The sequence below is a fragment of the Nylanderia fulva genome, unplaced genomic scaffold, assembly GCF_048542155.1.
Source record: "Nylanderia fulva isolate GAGA-0341 unplaced genomic scaffold, ASM4854215v1 Scaffold213, whole genome shotgun sequence".
NCBI classification, from domain to species: Eukaryota; Metazoa; Arthropoda; class Insecta; order Hymenoptera; family Formicidae; genus Nylanderia; species Nylanderia fulva.
The window spans coordinates 80,747-107,166 of NW_028190279.1; the positions used below are offsets into that span (position 1 = coordinate 80,747).

Sequence of the window (26,420 nt, forward strand, 5' to 3'; positions counted from 1 at the left end):
CTAACCGTGAGCAACTACATAATTTTTTGTAGAAAAGTCAAGAGTAGGTATACTAGGCCGGTTCTAGACCAGGTCCTCTGAGGGGGGTGCGGGGCGGGGGGGTATTCGGTGGCGAGGGGGTATGACGTCACGCGGGCGGGGGGTCTCATCAGCAGATAAGCTTATCTTATCAGCTCATGTTACCTTATATGTTTATAAACAAAAGATAAACATTCCAGCAATATCTATTACAAAAAGGCTGCCGACAATCAGGGGGGGGGGGTTGCGTTTCTTCTCCTCATACGTTTATGTTTATAAACAAAAGATAAACATTCCAGCAATATCTATTACAAAAGGGCTGCCGACAATCAGGGGGGGGGGGGTTGCGTTTCTTCTCCTCATACGTTTGTTTATAAACAAAAAATAAACATTCCAGCAATATCTATTACAAAAGGGCTGCCGACAATCAGGGGGGGGGGTTGTGTTTCTTCTCTTCATACGTTATCTGTATATTTCTAAGAAATATAATCAAATTTTAAGAAGGGCCACCGCTTGGCATACGCCGACAATCAAGGGGGTTGATTCATGATCTATACGTATATTTCTAAGAAATATCAGCGGGTAAAGTTTCAGGGCAAACGTGTCACCGCTTGCGGCCTGCGACATGTTTTTGCATGGGATTGTATATCACCCTCGCGGTACCTCCCCAATAAGCGGCGGTTCTTTATTGTTTATCTTAGGAAGAAATACCAGCGCCGATAACCAGCGGCTGCAGGAATTTATAAACAAAACAACCGCCAAAAATTTACGTCATCTAAATTTTTCTCATTCGTACGTTGACGAACAAAGGGATGATCGGGATATATAATGAGGACCGATGCCGCTGCCGGGCCATAGTACCACTGGCGAGCGCACGTTCTCTTCATTCGGGGTGCAGAATGTTTGTAATACTATCAAGTGCTTCCGACATTCTCAGTTTAAGTGCCGAACAGTTACAATATATTCCGAAGATTGTTTTACTGCAAAAGTGCGGCTATTTTGTAGAGCATTTGTGGGACAAGCTTCCGGAGCATATCAAGACGGATCCGGAGGTTCAAACATATTGTCGCTGCCTCGAATATTACAATCGACCGTGGATGCAAACGCATATTGACGGTCCAGCATCGATGATCAGGGATTGCAGCAAATGTCAGCGAAAATAGGCTGAGGTTAAAAGTGTGAAAAAGTGCCAGACATAAAAAAATGGAGAACGCGGAGAATGTTGAACGCGACCTGTTGGAGCGTTCCCGCCAAGTTGGCACCTTGGGCAAATATTTCGGATGGCTGCAAGAGTGCGAACGGTTTATCGAAGAGCTGGAAGAACGCAGCCGTGTCAAGCGTCCGCGTCTCTCGATTGGACATAGGCAATTTCTCGTGGCAAGAATAGCGCGACTCGAGGGTGCGAAGGTGCGCTTGCAGAGACAGTATGTCGGTGAATCCATGTTTAGTGGTGGATCCATGCCTAGTGGCAGCGGCGGTGGATTTAGTGGTGGCGGCAATAACGCGCAAAGACTTGTTTGGCGCGAGATCGATACGGCGTTCGATAGCCGTATACTTACCGGTGCGGTAATTAACGCAGATTACATCGAACCGCGTCAGTTTTTGGAAAATGCAGCAGACATTGTAGTCGAAAACGTGGAGAATGTGCTGCAGAGACACATCAGTGTAAAAGTGAACACCGTTTTCAACGGCGAATTTGTGTCCGGTGACAAGCGTGCCAATAAAAGTATCAATACGAGAAACTTTGAACTCTTTCGCACGTCCGATGTACGCGAGTGGTACGAGCGCCGCGTAATCGAGCCCACGCTAGCATCGCTAGAAGAGTTCCAGGAACGCGGTAGCGGCTGGGCATTGTCGCGGATAATAGATTTGACAGTAAATATCAACAAGTATAATCCTATGCGCGCGGGATGCCATGTCAAATTACCGCAAAAAATTGTAACAAAGAGAGCGGTTAATGTGCGATCAGCGGACAATGCGTGTTTCGCATGGTCAGTGGTGGCCGCTCTGTACCCCGCTGATATACATGTGGATCGAGAATCCTCCTATCCGCATTACACCACAGTGCTGAATCTCCAAAACATTGAATTTCCAGTGACTGTGAATCAAATTAAAAAATTCGAACTTGCAAACGACATCTCCGTAAACGTGTACATCATCGACAACAAGAACATCGTCCCGCTACGTCTTTCGGAAAAAAAGAAGGACAGACACGTCAATCTGCTGTACGTGGAAGACGAAAACAGCGTCGGACATTTTGTTTTGATAAAAAATCTGTCTCGTCTCGTGAGCTCGCAACTGAGCAAAAAAGCTCATAAAAAATTTATCTGCGATCGGTAAGTATATACTTATTAAACTTAAATTATATTTAAAATATTTCTAATTAAATTTAAATTTTTTATTTTTTACAGATGTTTACACTATTTCAGAGCGGCGGATAAATTGCAAGCGCATACGGAAGATTGCGGGAAATTGAACGACTGTGCTATCCGGTTGCCGAGCGACAAGGACAAATGGCTCAGCTTCGACAATTACACGAGGAAGGAGCGGCTGCCGTTTGTAGTGTACGCCGATCTCGAGTGTGTTTTGGCAAAGACCGAAGATGCCAAAAATTATCAACACCATCAAGTATTCAGCATCGCGTATTACGTACAGTGTTCGTATGACAGTTCGTTGTCCACATACAATTCCTGCCGTAGTGTCGATTGCGTCGCGTGGTTCGCCGAACAGCTTAAAAATTTAGCAATCCGCGTAAAAAATATTTTAACGACCAATGTCCCCATGATAAATTTAACGCCTGACGAGTGGACAAAATTTTGCAGCGCAACACATTGTCATATATGCGAAAAACCGTTCCGTTTGACGAAGACAATACACGCGTTCGCGATCATTGCCACCTCACCGGGCGGTACAGAGGCCCCGCGCACTCAAATTGTAACTTAAATTACAAAGAATCATTTTGTATTCCTATAGTCTTTCACAATCTGTCCGGCTACGACGCGCATTTCATTATCGAGGACATAGCCACAGCGTTCGAAAGGGAAATCGAATTATTGCCGATAACAAAGGAAAAATATATATCATTCTCAAAAACTGTTAGATTGACACAAGACAACAATGCAAAAAATTATATCAAATTACGCTTTATCGATTTGTATAAGTTTCTCAGTGCTAGTTTTGACAAATTAGCGTCATTTTTGGATAAAGATAAACTAAAAATTTTACATTCGGAATATCAAAATTTAACTAGTGAAAAATTCAATTTATTGACACGAAAGGGTGTCTTTCCATACGAATACATAGACTGCGTGGACAGATTACAAGACACACGTTTACCGCCGCGCGACTCATTTTACAGTTCCCTGACCGGTGACACAGTATCCGAGAGTGATTACGCGCACGCCGAGACCGTCTGGAGCCGATTTTCCCTTCGAACGCTAGGCGAATATAGCGATTTATATTTAAAAATTGATGTTTTATTATTGACAGACATATTTGAAAATTTTCGCGACAGTTGTATAAAAAGTTATGGACTCGATCCCGCGTATTATTATACTCTCCCCGGATATACATGGGACGCCATGTTAAAACATACAAATATAAAATTTGAATTATTAACAGACATTGACATGGTAATGTTTGTCGAACGAGGTATACGCGGCGGCCTTAGTCAATGTTCAAGTCGATACGCACAGGCAAATAACAAGTACATGCAATCGTACGACCCATCGAAACCCTCGTCTTATCTCATGTATTTCGATGTAAATAATTTGTACGGATGGGCAATGTGTCAACCATTGCCATATGCCGATCCGATTTTCGGTGGGTCGACGATATATCAAATTTTGACATATCATCTATCGCGTTCGATTCACCTATAGGCTATGTTCTCGAAGTAGATTTAGAGTATCCGCGGCATCTTCATGACGCGCACATTGACCTACTGTTTTGCCCAACGCGCGATAAGCCGCCCGGCAAGCGGGAGTATAAACTCCTCGCAACGCTTTACGATAAGAAGCGCTACGTAATACACTATCGTAATCTGCAGCAGTGCACGCGCCACGGGCTACGCATAACAAAAATATATTGCATACTACAATTCACGCAGTCAGCGTGGCTTCAAAAATACATCGAACTAAACACACAGTTTAGAACACGAGCGAAAAACGATTTTGAAAAAAATTTATATAAATTGATGAATAACGCGGTATTCGGCAAGACGATGGAAAATGTGCGCAATCATGTGGATGTAAAATTATTAACAAAATGGGACGGACGGTACGGTGCGGAGGCAATGATCGCAAAACCAAATTTTCATAGTACAAGCATATTTTCGGAAAAATTAGTTGCCATAGAATTACGCAAACTCGAAGTTAAATTCTACAAACCAATCTACGTCGGCATGTGCATACTCGACGTATCAAAAGTATGTCTTTATGAATTTCACCACGAATACATGTCACCGCTCTATCGTGACAATTGTAGAGTAATGTACACCGACACGGATAGTTTAATATATCAAATTAAATGTCAGGATGTCTATAAAAATTTGAAACGCGACATCGCTCGATTCGATACCAGCGATTACGCCGCGAATAATGTGTACGGTATACCGCTCGCGAATAAAAAGGTGCCAGGTCTGATGAAAGATGAGAATAACGGCGCGATAATGACCGAATTTGTCAAGCTTAGAGCAAAAATGTATGCTTTGCGGGTGGATAGTAAAAAGGATACTAAAAAGGCAAAAGGTGTCAAAAGTAACGTTGTAGCGCGTAGTATAACATTCGACGATTATACGCGCTGTCTTAATGACGAGATTGAAATGACGCGTCAGCAGTCATGTATAAGATCGAAATTGCATAAAGTGTATACCATCAGCGAGACGAAAATTGCTCTAAGTCCCTACGACGACAAGCGGTATGTCGTACCTGATTCGACCGACACCTTGCCGTGGGGACATTATCGAATACCATTGTAAATAAATTATATTGTAAGGACGTATTAATGGGAATTATATATATTTTGTTATATGTATATTTCATATATTTCATATATGTTATACAATATATATTATGTTATACAATGATTGAATAAAATACATTAAATAACATTGTTTTTATCCAAGAGTTGTGCAAATTGTCGAATCCCAGCCAGTTCACATAAACCTCGTCACCCCTCCTGCGCAGTATTTTCTCCACGAGGTACACATCCGGATAATTTGCACGATGCAGTTCATGCTCGTAAAACGCGATAGATGTCTTGCGATAATCCTCGAGTAGATATGTTACGGGATTAGTATGCTGCACTTTAACAATCTTAAACACCTCGGTTGTCCAATTTGGCGTGTATCCCTTCTCGAAAAATTGTTTGTACTTGCTGACGCGTACCTGATCACCTACTTTGAACTTTGCCGGGCCGCGATTTTACACGATTGTACACGGTAGCCAAGAGTCTTTCGGCGATCGCGGGGGGGTAACGTCAGCGGGTCGCATACCAATCGTTCGATGCTTGCGTCCGTTGTAATCTGATACGAGGCGTGGCAAGCATGTCGAACCACTTGTAAGTACCATTCAGCGTAACATCTTCCACATGTCGTTCTTTAGCGTGCGATTGAATCGCTCGACGACCGACGCCTTCAATATCGAATATGTAGAATAGTGATTAATGTCATGTCTTCGCATAAGTCGTGCACATCGGCGTTGTAAAATTCCTTCCGTTATCGGTTTGCATGTTTTTCGGGCATCTCTTGCTATCCCGAATATCTTGGCGGATGATTGCGTCAGCTGTTAGCTACCCTCCTTTTCCTCTTGAGTGTAAGCACGCATCTCGTGCTCCACCGCCGCCTGCGGCTGGTGGCGTATTGTGTGTCCCATTTTGTTAATAATTTTACATCCACATGATTGCGCACATTTTCCATCGTCTTGCCAAATACCGCATTATTCATCAATTTATATAAATTTTTTTCAAAATCGTTTTTCGCTCGTGTTCTAAACTGTGTGTTGAGTTCGATGTATTTTTGAAGCCACGCTGACTGCGTGAATTGTAGTATGCGATATATTTTTGTTATGCGTAGCCCGTGGCGCGTGCACTGCTGTAGATTACGATAGTGTATTACGTAGCGCTTCTTATCGTAAAGCGTTGCGAGGAGTTTATACTCCCGCTTGCCGGGCGGCTTATCGCGCGTCGGGCAAAACGGTAAGTCAATGTGCGCGTCATGAAGATGCCGCGGATACTCTAAATCTACTTCGAAAACATAGCCTATAGGCGAATCGAACGCGATAGATGATACGTCAAAATTCGATATATCGTCGACCCACCGAAAATCGGCATATGGCAATGGTTGACACATTGCCCATCCGTACAAATTATTTACATCGAAATACATGAGGTACGATGAGGGTTTCGATGGGTCGTACGATTGCATGTACTTGTTATTAGCCTGTGCGTATCGGCCTGAACATTGACTAAGGCCGCCGCGTATACCTCGTTCGACAAACATTACCATGTCAATGTCTGTTAATAATTCAAATTTTATATTCGTATGTTTTAACATGGCGTCCCATGTATATCCGGGGAGAGTATAATAATACGCGGGATCGAGTCCGTAACTTTTTATACAACTATCGCGAAAATTCTCAAATATATCGGCTAATAACAAGACATCAATTTTTAAATATAAATCGCTATATTCGCCTAGCGTTCGAAGGGAGAATCGGCTCCAGACGGTCTCGGCGTGCGCGTAATCACTCTCGGATACTGTGTCGCCGGTTAAGGAACTGTAAAATGAGTCGCGCGGCGGTAAACGTGTGTCTTGTAATCTGTCCACGCAGTCAATGTATTCGTACGGAAAGACACCCTTTCGTGTCAATAAATTGAATTTTTCACTAGTTAAATTTTGATATTCCGAATGTAAAATTTTTAGTTTATCTTTATCCAAAAATGACGCTAATTTGTCGAGACTAGCGCTGAGAAATTTATATGAGTCTATGAACCGTAATTTAATATAATTTTTTGCATTTTTGTCTTGTGTCAATTTAACAGTCTTCGAGAATGAAATGTATTTTTCCTTTGTTATCGGCAATAATTCGATTTCCCCTTCGAACGCTGTGGCTATGTCCTCGATAATGAAATGCGCGTCGTAGCCGGACAGATTGTGAAAGACTATAGGAATACAAAATGATTCTTTGTAATTTAAGTTACAATTTGAGTGCGCGGGACCCCTGTACCGCCCGGTGAGGTGGCAATGATCGCGGACTCGTGTATCGTCTTCGTCAAACGTTTTCTCACAAATGTGACAATGCGTCGCGGTGCGAAATTTTAACCACTCGTCAGGCGTTAAATTTACCATGGGGACATTGGTCGTTAAAATATTTTTTACGCGGATTGCTAAATTTTTAAGCTGTTCGGCGAACCACGCGACGCAATCGACACTACGGCGGGAATTGTACGCGGACAACGAACTGTCGTACGAACACTGTACGTAATACGCGATGCTGAACACTTGATGGTGTTGATGATTTTTGGCATCTTCGGTCTTTGCCAAAACACACTCGAGATCGGCGTACACTACAAACGGCAGCCGCTCCTTCCTCGTGTAATTGTCGAAGCTGAGCCACTTGTCATTCGTCGCTCGGCAACTGGATAGCGCAGTCGTTCAATTTCCCGCAATCTTCCGTATGCGCTTGCAATTTATCCGCCGCTCCGAAATAATGTAGGCATCTGTAAAAAAATAAAAAGTAAAAATTTAATTAGAAATATTTTAAATATAATTTAAGTTACTATATACTTACCGATCGCAAATAAATTTTTGACCAGTGTGTTTGCTCAGTTGCGAGCTCACGAGACGAGACAGATTTTTTATGCACGCGAAATGCCCGTGTTCGTCCTCCACGTACAGCAGATTGACGTGCCTGTCCTTCTTTTTTTCCGAAAGACGCAACGGGACGATGTTCTCGTTCTCGATGATGTACACATTCACGGAGATGTCGTTTGCAAGTTCAAACTTTTTAATTTGATTCACAGTCACTGGAAACTCAATGTTTTGGAGATTCAGCACTGTTGTGTAATGTGGATAAGAGGATTCTCGACCCGTGTTTATTTCAGCAGGGTAAAGAGCGGCCACCACCGACCATGCGAAACACGCATTGTCCGCTGATTGCACATTAACCACCGCTCTCTTTGTTACAATTTTTTGCGGTAATTTGACATGACATCCCGCGCGCATTGGATTGTACTTATTTACATTCACTGTCAAATCTATTATCCGCGACAATGCCCAGCCGCTATCGCGTTCCTGGAACTCTTCTAGCGATGCTAGCGTGGGCTCGATTACGCGGCGCTCGTACCACTCGCGTACATCGGACGTGCGAAAGAGTTCAAAGTTTCTCGTATTAATACTTTTATTGGCACGCTTGTCACCGGACACAAATTCACCGTTGAAAACAGTGTTCACTTTTACACTGATGTGTCTTTGCAGCACATTCTCCACGTTCTCGACTATAATGTCTTTGGCATTTTCCAAAAATTGACGCGGTTCGATATAGTCTGCGTTAATTACCGCACCGGTCAGTATACGGCTATCGAACGCCGTATCGATTTCGCGCCAAACTAGTCTTTGCGCGTTATTGCCGCCGCCACTAGGCATGGATCCACCACTAAACATGGATTCACCGACATACTGTCTCTGCAAGCGCACCTTCGCACCCTCGAGTCGCGCTATTCTCGCCACCAGAGATTGTCTATGTCCAATCGAGAGACGCGGACGCTTGGCACGGCTGCGTTCTTCCAGCTCTTCGATAAATTCTTCGCACTCTTGCAGCCATCCGAAATATTCGCCCAAGTTAGCAACTTGGCGGGAACGCTCCAACAGGTCGCGCTCAACGTTCTCCATTTTTGTAAAAAATTCACTTTTTCACACTTATTACAAAAAAACTTCTTTGCACACTAAACTTTTTTTTCTTGCACCTCGAATGAAGCATGCGCTCGCCAGTGGTACTATGGCCCGGCAGCGGCATCGGTCCTCATTATATATCCCCGATCAACCCTTTGTTCGTGGGGATGATGATGCAATTGTTTAATTCGTGAGAAATATTTGTGTGATATCTTCGGAGAAAATTTAGATATCGCTGATAATTCTTAGAAATACATAGATAAATTTCACCCCGTCGGCAGATGACATGCCGGATCGGATTGACATGTCGCAACCTGTGCGGATCAACCCCCTTGATTGTCGGCGTATGCCAAGCGGTGGCCCTTCTTAGAATTTGATTATATTTCTTAGAAATATACAGATAACGTATAAGGAGAAGAAACGCAACACCCCCCACCCTCCCCCCTGATTGTCGGCGCTCGGCTTGGATTTTACGGCAGCCATTCGCAGAATTTTTATCTTATCTTCGGAGAAAATTTATGAAAACTTTGATACCGCTCAAAGACGCCGCTTATCTTATCTTATCTTGTTTATGAACATATCAGGTAACATGATCCCCTTATCTTATCTTGTTTATAAATATATCAGGTAACATGATCCCCTTATCTTATCTTGTTTATAAATATATCAGGTAACATGATCCCCTTATCAGGTTATCTGATATGTTTATAAACAAAAGATAAGCTTATCTACTGATAAGACCCCCTCCCCCGCGTGACGTCACCCCCCTCGCCCCCGATTCCCCCCCCCGCCCCGCACCCCCCTCATTGCCCCTGAGTTAGAACTCTCCTAGTATCTCTACTAACATGCAATAGTAATTCATCTCTGTTAGTCTTAGAATATTCATTATTAATGATTCTACGAAAATGTCTATTTGTAACCTTCGATATATCTTTTTTCTTCCTCTGAGATATCTAGAATAAAAACAGAATATAAATAAATATTGCACGATAAAAATGATCTATTTTTATATGATGTATATTTTTTAACACATTGTAAACAGATAATATAATAAATTGAAGTGTAATCGATTTTTAGGGTTAAGATGACTCATACAATTTTTGTAACTTTTCTTATAACTTTATGACGTGTTAAAATATATACGTAAGAAATTCATTACAAAACATACTCTTCCATAATCATTTCTATATAATGTACACATATAAATACATACCGAACTTGATGATGTTGATGGTTGGCTCGAATGCTCACGTGTATTATTTTTGCACGTCGTATTATTAGAACTCATTTTGCACTGACACAAATGTTTATAGATACAAGAAAAAGAAAATGTCAAAGTAAATATAGTTTAACAGTACGTAAAAACGCAATGAAAATGCAACGACACACAGCACTGCGAACAACGACACGCTTTGTGTAGTTAATCCTCAACGCTCTGCGAATTGTATGTATGTACCACGAGGTAAGGCTGCGTTTGCTTTGACTGCTCACGCGCTGAAAGCATCATTCTATCTTTGTTGCTCATCGTACATCATATATGCAATAATAACTATTGCAATAATTCATTCATTCACAATTTAAAATTAAAAATTGAATATATATCTTTTAAGGTTAAACAAAAAGGCCAACGGAATAACTACTCAACGCAGTTATTTGCGTAAAAATATATGTATTCACATTTCAAATACAATTTTTACGCAATGTTCATAAATGTTACAATTGAAACATTTCATAATAACTCGTACTGTGAAAATTTCAAATATATCATGATTTATATGTATCTTAAATATTTCGAAATATATGTTTCGCAAATATTTGTGATATAATAGTGAAATAAATGTATCAATATTAACAAATCATACATTGCAACTTTGAATTGTTTTAGAGATATATTTACTGTAACATTACTTTAGAAACATTTATAATATAAGTAATTGTGAAATGTTTCAATAATAATGTTTATGAAATATGTCATAAACATACAAATGGAATGTATCATTTGAAACCTATATGAAACAATTTGAAATGTTACATATACATTTCATGTATAGTGGGATATCACATATCATAGACAAATTCAACGAATACCACGAAAGACTGAAATTCACAGTTGAAAGAGAAGAGAATCGTAGCATTGGTTTCCTTGACATTTCTATTAATGTGATTGAGAATGCGATATATGTAGATTGGTTCCATAAAAAAACTTTCTCAGGTAGATTTTTATATTTTTATTCCAACCATCCGAGGTGCCACACATTAGGCACTATTTATAATTTAGTGGACAGAACACTGCTATTGTCGCATCCTCGATTCCATGATAAAAATTTGCATACAGTTATAAATGTTTTGTTATCAAATGGCTACCCTCTGGCTCTTATTTTTAATGAAATAAATCGCAGGATTAAGAATTTTATCGGCAGCAAATTAAATACAACTAATAAAGAAAATAAAAAGGGTCCTCATGATAGCAAAGATAAAAATAACAAATTTGTTGCAATTCCATATGTGGAATCCATCTCCGAAGAAATATCAGCTAATATCAAAAAATCGGATGTAAATGTAGGATATCGTGTCTTGAAAAATCTAAACATTTGGATTAAAACACATAAAGACAAGAATGATGATTCCAGCAATTCAAATGTTGTATATAAAATCAATTGCAGAGACTGTGACGCAACTTATATTGGACAAACAAAAAGACAATTACGTACCAGACTTAACGAACATAAAAACAATTTTAAATTAGACTCTGCAAGACATTCGGTGATTTCTGAACACATTTTAAATAATAAGCACACTTTTGACTGGGAAGGGACTGAAATATTAGATCATGAAATCAACTATAATAAAAGACTTATTTCTGAAATGTTATACATAAAAGAACATAAAAACAGTATAATTTTAAAGAAAGACATCGAATCTCTTGAAAGCTGTTATTTTGACATTTTAGAAGAATTATCTGACACACTTTTTTAATAATAAAAAATAAACAAATTAACCTTTAACTATTGACAACACTATTGACTATATAAACAGGCTACGACATAATAATGACACATATTATTCCTTGATATTGCTGAGTCGCAACAACCAACACATAACATCAATATGTAAGTTATTGCTAATTTATATTTTTCGGAGTGTTCTTTATTGGAATCTTTTTAATATATCTATTTTGTGGGAAAAAAAGGGCTTGAATAAATGGGACTCATCTCGTGAAGATGCCGGAACAGACCGTTCGCGCTGTCCAACGACCAATTTGGACTCCGTGCATTTAATTGAGAGATGGTCTTAAACATAAGACATCTAAGAATAATTGTTTCAACCATTGTAATTAAATCGAATGATAAACGAAGTTTCGTCTGCATAACTTGCGAGATTATGTTTAAATTTCTTTATTATATTTTATAATTTTATACTTGCGGTTGTGTGTGATTGTATTGATAAAGACCTAGTAAGGTCGAAACGTCTACATTTATATTATAAATAAAAATTTTTAATTATTCTTACATCTAAATCATTTCGGCTCGTATATTTGGCCTACTTTTCATGTTTTATTAATTGAAAATTTTATACGAGCGTTGATTTGTATTTTTATTGTTATAATTTACACTTAGTTTTATGATTGATGATGACACAATCGAATCTCAGTGGACCAACAACTCAATACAGTAATCAAACATGTTTAATTATTATATTACAGATTTAATACATTAGCGTTATTATTTAACAAAAAATCCCAATTGCCCAATTGTTGAATCTATTTAATATGACAATTATTACATGTTACATTATATACATATATTTCATGCATGTATATCGATATGTTCAGCTAGCCACATGTCATTCGAATATTGAGCTACGTAATATGTTTATAGATTTCTATTGAAGCGTATTGCAGTAAAAAAATTAGTCTATACTTTGATTTATATTTTATTTTATTTACTAATGTGTTAAAATAACAATACAAAAACAGCGCTAAGTATTTTTTGTACATTACATTTTTTTTTACTTTTATTTTTTAATTTAAATTTAAAATTTTTATTTAATATATAGCAGGTAATCTTGTATCGCCAGTGATAAATAAAATTAAAAAAAAAAAATTAAATAATAACTGTGAGACGGCCCAACTGGCTTAAATTTATTATTATTAATAATTCGATGTCATATACAATAAAAGACGACGTTTTGACCTTAAGTTTAGGTCCTTATCAAATCTAAAATTAAAAATAATACCAATAAATGTATATACAAGAATTTCAATTTTAAAAAGCAAAGCGTAAACCAAAATTGTAATAACAATATTAAAACGTACCTTACGAAATCTTTAATACAAAATAAAATTGAGTTTTTACATTATACACATTTCTATATAAGTATTGTGTCAAGTAAACGTTCCGTATGGATGGTAAAAGCGAACTAAGTTAAACAGCCTTAATTATTCTATCATAGATAGGGTTCAAATTCTCTGTGTCTTTCTGTAGGTTGATCGTGTTGTTACATTTTTTTATAAAAAACATTTCAGCAATCTCTCTTTTCCTAGTGTTTGTTTCTCGATGTAATATATTTAAGGTTGTCCATTTAAAGTCATGCGAAAAATCATTTCTATGTTTGCTTATAACATTCTGGTTGCTGACATGCATTTTTATATTATTCATATGCTCTTTTATCCGAGTATTAAGGTGTCTTTTAGTTTGTCCAATGTATGTGGCGTCACAGTCGTTGCAGTCAACCTTATAAACTATCTCGGTCATATCAGCTTTAGATAATTTGTCTTTTCCGCGTTTAATAAAAGTATCTAGTTTTTTTGGAATCGTATAAATAACACTTAAGCCTGTTTTCTTAATAGATCTCTCAATAGTTTCGCTTAGGTTCTTAACATACGGCATTAAAATACAAGACAAAATATCAAATACATTATTTTTGTCAACAACGTTATTAGAATTTCTTAAAAAACATGTTCTTTTATACATATAACGCTCGATGACCGTCCTAGGAAAACAATTATTCGACAAGATTTTTTTAACCATCTGTAAGTTCTCATTATGGAACCGTTTATCCGATAACAATATAGCGTGATCGACTAAGTTGTTAATGGTGTTAATTTTGTATTTAAACGGATGATTAGAATAGTAATTTAAATATCTACCAGAGAAGGTGGGTTTCTGGTACCAATTAGTCAATAGTTTACCATTGTTTCTAAAAATCATTGTATCCAGAAAGTTAATCTTGTTATTAATTTCTGTTTCATACGTAAATTGTAAACGGTGATGGTAATTATTAAACGTAGTCAAAATAGTATCAATTTTATTGCGTGGCACTACTGCAAAAATATCATCAACATACCTATAATAAACCGAAATGTCAAATTGTAAAGAACTTAAACACTCTGTCTCAAGATCAACCATAACTAAGTCTGCTAAAATAGGGGAAAGAAGGGATCCCATTGGAGTACCATGTATCTGTTCATAAAATTGATCGTTGAAACGAAAACTAGTAGATTCTAATAGAACGTCGATTCCATATAAAAATTGTGCCAAACTAAAGTTTGTGTTACATGAAATATCCCTCCAGCGTTTTTCAATAGATTTTAAAACTAATTCCTTAGGAATGTTTGTGAATAAAGATGTGACGTCAAGTGAAATTAACATTTCACTATCCTCAATACTCACATTCTTGATTTTATTCGAGAACGTCCAACCATCTTTAATATGTGAGGTAGGTTTTGTAACTGATCGTTCTAATATATCATGTAAAAAACGCGCTATACTGTAAACCGGACTCCCAAGTGACGAAACAATTATACGTAAAGGCGCGTTAACTTTGTGGATTTTCGGTAGACCGTAACACCGTGGGAGATTCCCGTTCGTGGTATTAAGACGTTTATATGTCCTTTCATCGATCAATTTATTATCCCGCCATGATTTGATTAAAGAATTAATTCTACTAGTTACTTTTTTGATAGGATCTTTTTTCAGTTTAGTATAGGTAGATTGATCATTCAGTGAAACATTCATTTTGTCAATATAATCTTTTTTGTCCATAATAATGATTTTTCGCATGACTTTAAATGGACAACCTTAAATATATTACATCGAGAAACAAACATAGGAAAAGAGAGATTGCTGAAATGTTTTTTATAAAAAAATGTAACAACACGATCAACCTACAGAAAGACACAGAGAATTTGAACCCTATCTATGATAGAATAATCAAGGCTGTTTAACTTAGTTCGCTTTTACCATCCATACGGAACGTTTACTTGACACAGTACTTATATAGAAATGTGTATAATGTAAAAACTCAATTTTATTTTGTATTAAAGATTTCGTAAGGTACGTTTTAATATTGTTATTACAATTTTGGTTTACGCTTTGCTTTTTAAAATTGAAATTCTTGTATATACATTTATTGGTATTATTTTTAATTTTAGACTTGATAAGGACCTAAACTTAAGGTCGAAACGTCGTCTTTTATTGTATATGACATCGAATTAATAATAATAATAAATTTAAGCCAGTTGGGTCGTCTCACAGTTATTTAATTTTTTTTTTATTTTTATTTAACTTTAAATTTTTTAATTTTCTAAATTTAATTTTTTGTGTGTTATGTTTGCGCGAACGCGAGAAGGAGAGCGCGTATTAGAAGGCCGATAGAAATCATTCACTCTTTAATAATTAACACAGAATTTACTTTCACAATTTAACGATACAGTAATTTTACAAAGTTCCAATAGATAAGCCGAGATCGATTTCCAAGTGAGTGTGCGGTAATAATTGCGGTAATAATTGCGGTAATTTATAAGCGGTTTAATAGCGGTTGTACGTACTGAGACTCGAGAGACTAGCCCCCCAATTTTGGTGGGAGCTTCTTTTATCGGTGCGGTACTGAAGCCCCACTAATTTTTACTTCACCAATTAATTTCGGTTATTTAAAAAATGTTCGAAGGTGACGCGAGGGCGCCTGTCTTTATTGGAGGCCCCGTAATTTACGCGAAACAAGCACGCACCTGACATGCGCGAAATGCTCGATAGCGAGATCGATTGGCTTTCGGAAGCCACGTGATCGAACGGCGCATGTCTATTACATTAATAATCAATGCGGTGATCGTTGCTTTCGGTTAAGCAATGTTGTTGTTATTGACAGCTTGTTAAAAATAATCCTGATTTATCGCCTACTTGTTTATATCGGGCGAGCCTTTTTTCCGCGGTTTTTTCGCATATTTATCGGAAGAAAATATCGATTTTTAGACAGAAAAATACAGACTGAAATAATTATATTAATTTCTTCTCAATTTCGAACATCCCGCCCGCCTTGTCACCCGCTGACAATAAGTCGCTATGAATGTTCGATCGCGATTGATAGTGGGGTAGGCGCGCGCCGGCGCGGCGAGATACACGTGATTATCGCGTGGAATGTCGCTCGATCAGCTGAAACGATGAACACGTGTTGACAGTGTGGTGCGATCAGCTGAGAATAGTGACACGCGGTTTCGATGTGAAATAACGCGTGTGAATGTGAACAGTGGTTACAGTGCGTATGTGATGTGTCGTGTATTTCTGTCTATGCGTTGCGTGTCGTTACGTCCGTTGTGAAGTCGGGAAGTAAAACGATTTTTACGAGCGGACGCACGAGCTCGGAGGTCGCGGTTCGAACGGTGACCACGCGTACGATCCCGTCGTCGCCGGGATGCAGTTTTGTGATCCGGGCGAGAGGCCATCGGTTTGGAGGCGAAATCTCGGAGCGCACAAGGCAGAGTGCTCCGATGTGAGGTGTGGTATCGACCTTCAACCATTTAGGTCGTGAGATGAGTCCATGGATGTACTCTCCCGACCATCTTTGCCAAAAGTGATCTCGCATCGCCTGGAGATGATGCCATCGTGATGCTGCGGATCCACTGGTGTCCTCCTGTACTGGCTCCGGGATGGCGAGAAGCGGCGCGCCGATCAGGAAGTGGCCCGGAGTCAGTGCTGTAATATCGTCTGGATCGTCAGAGAGTGCCTGTAATGGACGAGAATTTAAACAGGCCTCAATTTGTGTGAGGAGAGTGGTCAGTTCCTCAAAGGTGAGAGTGGTTTCACCTATCACCCTCCGCAAGTGATACTTAGCGGATTTGACGGCTGCCTCCCACAATCCGCCGAAGTGCGGAGCTGCTGGTGGATTAAAGTGCCACCGTATGCCATGTTCAGCAGCTACGCGTGCGATTCCACGACCCTCTGTGGATGCAGCGACGAAGAGTTCCCGTAAAGTGCGGTCAGCCCCGATGAAGGTCGTTCCACAGTCGCTATATATGTCCGTACAGAGACCTCGACGTGAGACAAAGCGACGTAAAGCGGCGATGAAGGCCTCTGAAGAGTAATCCGAGACAAGTTCGAGGTGGATGGCTCTGGACCAAAAACAGATGAATACTGCGATATAGCCCTTATAGGCGCGGTGTCCTCGTCCCTTGCTCGTTCGGATGAGGATGGGTCCTGCATAGTCCACTCCGGTGCGCAGAAATGGCCGAGTCGGAGTGACCCGATCGCGGGGTAGATTACCCATCGGTGGCTGCAGCGTCGTTGCTCGCCATCTTGTGCAGGTGATGCAGCGATGTAGTTGCTGTTTCACAACTGTGCGTCCTCGTGGAATCCAGAAGCGCAGTCGAAGCAGCCCCAGAGTAAGTTGCACTCCGCCATGCAGCGTCCGACGGTGACAGGATTCCACCAGCAGACGAGTCAGCCACGACGAGGTTGGAATGATCATCGGGTGCCTCTCATCTTGTGTCAGCAGGGCGTGCTTAAGCCGACCTCCCACTCTCAGAACACCATGGTCGTCGAGGAACGGAGTCAGCTTGACTAATGGGCTGCGTGGTGCGACGGAGCGTCCAGCTGCGACTGCGGTGATCTCGTCCGTGAAGTGCAGTGTCTGCACTTCTCGAAGCCAGCGAAAGAGTGCCATGTCGAGTTCCTCAGGACTCAACGTTAGTCCAGCGGTGTGAGTCGGCTCAGAAGCGCGCAGCCAGCGACGGCACCATGCGGATATCCGTAGCAGGCGATGCAGAGATGAGAAGCGGAGCAGGATTTCTGGCTCGACGATGACCCGGTTGACAGTCATCAGGCTCGTGGCTTTCCTTTCTGGCACGTCGTCTCCTCGGATCTCCATCACGGAATTTGGCCAGGCCGATTCGTGCTGTGACAACCAGGTAGGTCCTGTCCACCATAAAGCGTGATTGATTAGTTCGCTTGGATTAATACCCCTTGATGCACAGTCCGCAGGGTTGTCGCGACCAGCTACGTGTCTCCATTGTGCATTAGGCAGCTGCGTCTGGATGTAAGCGACTCGATTGGCGACGAAAGTCTTCCAGCGTGAGGAGTGACCGCGAATCCATTGGAGGGTCACTGTTGAATCTGACCATAAGTACGTGTCTGATGTTGCCAGGTCGAGCGTTTGTTTGACATGTCGCGTCAAATTGGTGAGTAGCGTGGCGGCGCACAACTCCAGCCTCGGCAAGGTCACTTGTTTGACGGGTGCTACCTTGCTTTTGGCCATCAATAACCTTACTGACGTTTCGTTCCTTTCAGTGATGCGGATGTATACTGCGGCTGCATATCCTCGTTCGGATGCATCGGCGAAGCCATGAAGCTGCAGCGAGGCCTTATCTGCTCCGGTCCCGAGCCAGCGTTTTATTCGCACCTGATCTAGAAGATGGAGTTCTTCTAGAAGACGTTGCCACTCTCGAGCGTCGGATGGCGGCAGCGGGGTGTCCCAGTCCAATCCTTGCAGCCACGTGGATTGAATGATAATTTTTGCTCGAATCACGACTGGAGCGAGCCACCCCATTGGATCGAAGAGCCGTGCGGTTTCGGATAAAACCGTTCTCTTCGTGTGGTTGATGGCAGCGTGTGGATGAAACACGAAAGAGAACTGGTCGTGTTGCGGGTGCCAGCGGAGTCCTAGCGTGGAGTGACTCTCTCCTTCCCAAGCTGGCGGCAATTGCTGCAAACGATGATCGCTTGGTACTCCAGTCAGGATCCTCTCGTCGTTGGCTGCCCACTTCTTCAACGGAAATCCGCCCGCCAAGCAGAGGTTGCGAATTTCCATCTGGAGTGCGATCGCATCGTTCAGCGTATTTGAGCCGGTGACCACATCGTCGACATAACAATCTCGACGCAGAGCTACGGCGCCACGAGGAAACTGCTCTTCTTCGTCCGTCGCGAGCTGACGGAGTGTCCGTATGGCGAGAAACGGAGCACACGCCAGACCGTAGGTGACCGTTCTCAGCTGGTACTCTCGCACTTCATCATCAGTTGAATGACGCCACAGGATCGTTTGGAATCTGCAGTCATCCGGATGCACGAGTATCTGCCGATACATTTTCTCTATATCAGCAACGAAGACATACTGGTGTTGACGCCATCGGAGTAGTACGTCAGGAAGAGCTGGCAGAAGATTTGCTCCAGTCATGAGGTGTGCGTTTAAAGAGTCTCCAGTTCGCGTTCGCTGCGACCCATTGAACACGACCCTCAGCTTCGTCGTGGCACTGGACTCCTTGAGTACTCCATGATGTGGTAAGTACGTTTACTGATTGCTCGTTGTGGAGCATGTCACCAGCGTCATATGTTTCAGGTCTTCGTATTCTGTCATGAAGCTGCGATACAGATTGCCGAATCGAGGGTCCTGGACGCATCGCTTCTCCATCGTTGTGAGAAGCCGCTCGGCTGGTTTGCGGGTTTCGCGGAGTGCAGTGATTGGTGAGGAGAACGGCAGCTTCACCACGTATCGTCCTGAAGAGGTGCGAGTGTGCGTGTGCACGAAGAAGTCCTCGCATTGCTGCTCTTCGGCGGAGAGTGTCGTGACTGCGTTGGGCTCCCGTTCCTGTTCCCAGAACTGCTGCACCAGCTCGAATAGCTCGTGATCGGCAGTGCACTGGAATGTGCGACGGTGCTCTTCTGCGGATGCGACGCCGGAGCCTCCAGAGAGGATCCATCCTAGCGATGTCTTTTGCGCGATTGGCATCTGAGGTCCACCCTTGCGTAGACCCTCTTCAAGAATTAAGGAGCACACCTCCGCTCCCAGGAGTAGCTCGGCTGGATCGTTCTCGCGAAATTGAGGATCCGCCAGTTGGAGTCCTCGAATATGCGGCCAATCTTCTGGTGTGCTGGACGTGGAGCCTTGAAGAAGTGACAGGCGTGGCAGTATGAACGCAATCACGGAGAGCCGGGCGTTCGTGATGTCCGAAGTGAGGTGCAGCGTGACCTTGCCACGCGTTGATCCTGGTCGTGCGCCTCCGATCCCAAAGATGGCCATGTCGGTGCGTGATCGAGGCAGGTTCAGTCGTTGCACCAGTGCTTCAGAAACGATCGACACCTCTGATCCCTGATCGATCAGTGCTCGGACGTCGTGCGGTGCTCCATGGCGATCGGCTACGTTCACCCGAGCAGTGGCGAGGAGTACAGCCTTCTGCTCCTTGGCTTTGTGCAGTGCGGCGAGTGAAGTGGCTTCTGGTGTGTGTGCGGTGACTGTGCTGTATGCGTCGTGCAGTGAAGTGTGATGACGTGCCTTGCATGTGTAGCAGTTCTTCTTCGACTGACATTTTGTAAGATAATGATTTCCGAGGCAGTTGAAACACAGTCTGTGCGTCTCAATGAAGGCCTTTCGATCTGTCGCGGATTTCGTCTTAAATTCGCGACACGTCATCAGATGGTGCTTCTCATGGCACAGTGCGCATTGTGGAAGGTCAGTTCCGTGCTTCGCAACGTGTGTCTTCGCCGTTCGTGAAGACTCTCCGAAGTTCTTCTTGAGAGTCTTCGGATGCACGGCGTTGAGTGTGAACATCCGTCGCGTCATGAACTCCAAAAGTGTTTCGTGCGATGGTGACTTGTTGGAGTCGGATATAGAATTTTCCCATTCCATTCGAGTGTGTGCGTCGAATTGCTCGATGATAAGATAGTTTAGGAGGTCCATTCCATGAGATTCAATGGGACGACCTATACTCTCCTGTGCGTTGACGACTGTGACGGCAGCGTTGTGGATGCGATGCAGTTCGTCAGCAGTTCCGTTCTTCATTCTCGGCACGGTGGTGAATGCGGCGAAGTTGCATCGGATGAGTTCTCTCTCATTTTCGTAGTGTTTGCACAGTATCGTCCATGCACGTTCGTAGTTGTCTCCTGTCACCGGTAATGAACTTATCAATTTTTCAGCCTGTCCGTTCAAACTCGACCGAAGATGATGCAGGCGTTCGATGTTAGAGATGGTGGCGTTATCACCGACGACAGACAGGAAGAGATCTCGGAAGGTTGGCCACTCGGAGTAAGCTCCCGAAAACTGCGGAATCCTGACTCGAGGTAATGCGGTTCGAGGAGCGGCTTCGTTTAGCTTGACGGTGTCCGAGGCTGACCGAATGCGTTCAGCGTAGCCGTCCAGGATGCTCCTTTGCTGTACGTACGTATTTTCAGTCAAATCATGGAGTCCTGAAGTAACGTAATCACTTTCTCTGAACTTATCTTTCAAGGCAATACGCAGCTGATCGTGCTGGATGACGAACTTATCCCAGGCTTGATCAAGAAGTCTGATGCGGGTAGTTACGGCACTGGATGTGATGTTAGGAGCGCCCATCTTCTTCAGGTATTCGACCGAGCGTGAGATTCGAACTTGGATCTCACGCTGACTATCTAATAATATAGCGGCATCCATGATGTGACACTTACAGTATTTCTTTTTCAGGCACTTCACTCTCGTCTTCAAGAATGTTCACACGCGTGCCGGCGCGACGAACTGATAAAATATCCGGCTCGAAGGACCAAAATGTTATGTTTGCGCGAACGCGAGAAGGAGAGCGCGTATTAGAAGGCCGATAGAAATCATTCACTCTTTAATAATTAACACAGAATTTACTTTCACAATTTAACGATACAGTAATTTTACAAAGTTCCAATAGATAAGCCGAGATCGATTTCCAAGTGAGTGTGCGGTAATAATTGCGGTAATAATTGCGGTAATTTATAAGCGGTTTAATAGCGGTTGTACGTACTGAGACTCGAGAGACTAGCCCCCCAATTTTGGTGGGCGCTTCTTTTATCGGTGCGGTACTGAAGCCCCACTAATTTTTACTTCACCAATTAATTTCGGTTATTTAAAAAATGTTCGAAGGTGACGCGAGGGCGCCTGTCTTTATTGGAGGCCCCGTAATTTACGCGAAACAAGCACGCACCTGACATGCGCGAAATGCTCGATAGCGAGATCGATTGGCTTTCGGAAGCCACGTGATCGAACGGCGCATGTCTATTACATTGATAATCAATGCGGTGATCGTTGCTTTCGGTTAAGCAATGTTGTTGTTATTGACAGCTTGTTAAAAATAATCCTGATTTATCGCCTACTTGTTTATATCGGGCGAGCCTTTTTTCCGCGGTTTTTTCGCATATTCATCGGAAGAAAATATCGATTTTTAGACAGAAAAATACAGACTGAAATAATTATATTAATTTCTTCTCAATTTCGAACATTGTGCCTTATATTACTTTTTGTGAATATACGTTTAAATATATTTGGATTAAATAATTATTTAGAGATAAATAATTTATTTTATTATATATACGTATTTATCTAAATATTTTATAAAAATATTTAATAACTTTACATTGTATATACATTCCAGTTTAAATTAATTACATAATTATTCATGTTATTTAAATTTAAAAAGAAATAAATAAATATATATATATATATATATACATATATATATATTTTAGTGAATTTATTTTTTTATTATATGTATATTATTATAAACATTTTAAAATAAAGCAATAATTATACATTTGTATCATTATAGGAAATTCATCTAAATATTATATATTATGTTGTCATTTACTTAGTGCAACTTTTTGATTTCACTACTTTTTGATGCTAATATTTTAACAGGGTCGAAACGTTGTGATTGAATAAATAATATTTGCCAGTACGGTCGAGAGAAGATTCTTACCTTTTTTAAATTCTGTCTGGCGATTCTCAAATATCTACGTTCTTATTTTTTACGCTCCTGGACCTGGACATGGAGCCCACACAAGTGGAAGGATTTTTTTTTTTTTGATGTCGAGAAGGTTCGGTACTTATCACACAACACTTTTGAAAACTTGGATTAACAACGTGAAAAAGATTATTGCTGTGAACCAACAACTAATTTTTCTGGTACGATGTAGAAGGCAAGATGTTCTTCCTTCTCATATTATTAATCTTAAAACGAACATACTATTTAAAAGCAGTAGTACAAAACGCGAAATGGAGAAGATTACTAATAAATATCGTTATAAATTGCTAAAATTGGAAATAAAAGACGTGGATTTCAATTTAAAATACTTACGCCGCAACACTAAAGCGATAGTTGAGAAACTCTTTACATGTCTGCCACATAATCTTGTTCAAGAGTTTCTTAAGTTAAATGAAAGGAGACTTTTTAAATTTAAACTCTCTAATAAAAATAAGTCTATCAGTAAATTTGACAAATTGTGCACTAAACAAAACGCATTTTCTGATTTGTTCAAAAACATTGACAATTCTAAGTGGTTGGTGAACATTAGTGGTAAAACTATTCCAGATAAGGTATCTGATTTTTTAAGCTTGGGTGACAAATTTGGTTTGCCGATAGATCACGCAAATAGTAAGATCGAATAAATATCGTCCTGAAGAACATAGAGAATTTAGAGATTAATCACAAGAACATTCCGAGTGACGTACTAGAAACCACCAGAATTTCAGTAGCTGATTCTCTCAAAAAATTTTTATGTAAAAATAAACACATTTCTTCTTCTGACAGACACATCTTGCAAGGTTTTTCGCTCTGTAAAAAATTTCTACGCGATAATGAAGATATTTTTGTCACCAGAGCTGATAAAGGTCAGATCACCGTAGTAATGAGTAAAAATGATTATTTGGAGAAAATGGAATCGTTATTGAATGACGAATCCACTTACAAAAAACTAAAGAAAAATCCGATCAAACAACTAACTACAAAGACCAACGCCTTAATAAAATCCTGGCGAGATAACGATTTGATTGACGATTCCACATATAAGTCATTAAATATCACTAATGGTAATTTACCACGTTGTTATGGTCTGCCAAAGGTTCACAAAAAAGAATTTCCTCTACGCATCATTGTATCTTCATTAGGTAGTCCAGTATATAATGTTGCTAAATATATTCATAATATTTTACATAGTTCTATTTTGTTACCAAAATCTTACGTTAAGGACGGCTGGACATTTTCCGCAAATTTAAAAGATACAATCATTGACGACAATAATACTTTGATTTCTTCAGATGTGACCGCCCTATACACTAATATTCCAAAAGAATTGGTTTTACGCGCTATTGAGAAACGATGGAGTGACATTTCTCAAAACACGAATTTCAGTCGAGCTCAGTTCTTATATGCTGTCGAATTTATTTTAGATTCCACTAGTTTTAGCTTTAATGAACAATAATTGACTAAAAATATCGCGTGCACGATACTCTTCAAATCTTGCCGATGACCAGCGGAAATGAATCACTTTCGTAGCTCGACGGATTATCTTTTAACAACGCGGATTACGATTTTTCGGTCACTCGATAACGTGTTGATCCACCAAGAACCGGAACAAGAAGAAGGAACAGGATATTAGCGACTCAGATAGGCAGAAACGGGGGTGCGCGACAGATCATAATCGATACACCGCGCACTTGAGTTGGCGAAAAAGGACCGCAAATGCGAATTACAATGAGGCGTGAGAATGATCGGCTACGCGCGATGCCTCGTTCGCGTGGAAATTTGTGATTCGCTAATGCGACGATTAATGGTCCTCAATATGTCCGATCGCGCGACATTTAACTTTTCGCGGAGACTTTTATTGACTTATATATATATCTTTTATTGACGTTATGATTACGTACGGGTTTTCAGCACGTGTCGATTTTTCCTATTATTAAGGCGACCTCCCGGTAGGGAATTATCGTTCGGCAGTAGAATCCTGAAATAATGTCTAATTATAAGTTAGGTCGATACCGCTATGTCTTGTCAAAACTCTAATTTCTAAAGCATGGTGTTTGGAATAAAAGAACTATTATATAATGATTGTGTTTGGAATAAAAGAAGTATTATATAATGATTGTGTAACATTTTATGTTATAACATTTTAAAATTATAATTTCAGAATAATTATGCATCTTTAAGCGTAGAATATTTATTCATATATTATGTAATTTTTTTTCAAATGTAATTTTGCAAATATTGTAAAGAATACTTTATAGTTTTATAATCAAGTCAGGATAAATTATATGAAAAAATATTCAATTTAATAAAGTAATAGGTTGGAATTTAATAAAAATATATAATTATAATATTCGACTCAACTTAGTCGATACTTATTAAACTTTACAAAAAGAAAATAAAGAAATACAAAAGAAAAGAAAGTAATACAAATTAATTATAAATCAGATACAAATTGACAATGATTCTATGTTTTAGAAAAGACTCGAAATATCCGGAACGAATGCGAAGTGCTAGTCGAAAAATTACAAAGTTCTCAAAACGCGATCTCGCCTAATTTCCGGTAATCTCAAGTGCTTAACTGCCGAAAAGTAAGTGTGTGAAAAATCGATTTTGCTCTCTCCGTATCCTCTCGCGAAAGTGCGAAAGCCGTCGATCGGTGGGAGTAGAGTCGGAGACCATGTGAAAGTCCGGAGCAGTAGCGCAGCTACTAAAACTCGTTGCTCCAGAAAAATCCTTAACAATATTTCATCAAAATAATTCATCATAACGCTACTGGTTTGTTGAAAAACTAATTAGCAATAAATTGTGTAAATATTTATATATTGTTCAAAGGTCTATATTTTTATATGAGTTATTTCAAATATAAGTACATATGACTGCAGTATTTCATATTTTATTCAGATTTTATTATATAACTTTATAAATATTTTCCTATCGGGGTGAATGGAATGTACAATGTCCATAGTACGATCGTAGTGTTGTTAATTGATCAAATTTTGGAGAATTTTTTATTATATTTTTATTATAGGAGAAGGAATTTTTCATTATATTTTCATATATTTTGATATTTAAAAAAAATTATCTTTTCGTTTGTGTATTAAAAATTCTTTTTAGCTTTGTCTTGAGTGATTAGAGGATAATACTGAAATTAAGCGTATAAATATCTGGAAAATGAAGAAATATAAACACTGATCTGACCTATTAATCATTTGTACAATTTTGTCAGTCGATCCTGACACTAATTGTAAAGCTCATACTTAGAACATTGAAAGAGATTGGAGAGACACTTTGTGCTAACATTCCACGCGATGCATATTAAGATATGATTACTCGATAACAACATCTCAGGTAGCAAGCACACGTCATTTTGACGTCGAATACTAGTCATGTTCGTACGAATGACGTCAAGTGACCAGAAACTGACATCATATTTGAATGACATTATAATGACGTCATTATTTTACGTCAGTATGACGTAATATTTAAGTCCTATATTCATTTTATAAT

The 26,420-nt window shown here is 40.1% G+C and overlaps 2 protein-coding genes and 1 long non-coding RNA gene across 4 annotated transcripts; 1 reads left to right on the plus strand and 2 right to left on the minus strand.

The window, feature by feature from the left end:
* Positions 1 to 7,804: 7,804 nt before the first annotated feature.
* On the minus strand, positions 7,805 to 9,100 carry LOC146723249 (uncharacterized). Its single transcript, XM_085482711.1, has one exon. The coding sequence runs from the start codon at positions 8,906 to 8,908 to the stop codon at positions 7,805 to 7,807; it is 1,104 nt and encodes a 367-aa protein (XP_085338837.1). The 5' UTR covers positions 8,909 to 9,100.
* Positions 9,101 to 16,471: 7,371 nt separating this feature from the next.
* On the minus strand, positions 16,472 to 19,351 carry LOC114943269 (uncharacterized). The gene has a single exon (XM_029318860.2). It carries the CDS (start codon positions 19,349 to 19,351, stop codon positions 16,472 to 16,474), a length of 2,880 nt encoding a protein of 959 aa, XP_029174693.2.
* Positions 18,228 to 22,388, plus strand: LOC146723250 (uncharacterized). Of its 2 annotated transcripts, none has more exons than XR_014924674.1 (5): positions 18,228 to 18,359; positions 18,469 to 19,455; positions 19,514 to 21,328; positions 21,399 to 21,511; positions 21,611 to 22,388. It is a non-coding gene; the product is annotated as an uncharacterized LOC146723250 (long non-coding RNA). The 2 variants fall into 2 exon arrangements; XR_014924675.1 differs by having other exon boundaries at positions 19,514 to 21,324.
* Positions 22,389 to 26,420: the final 4,032 nt, after the last annotated feature.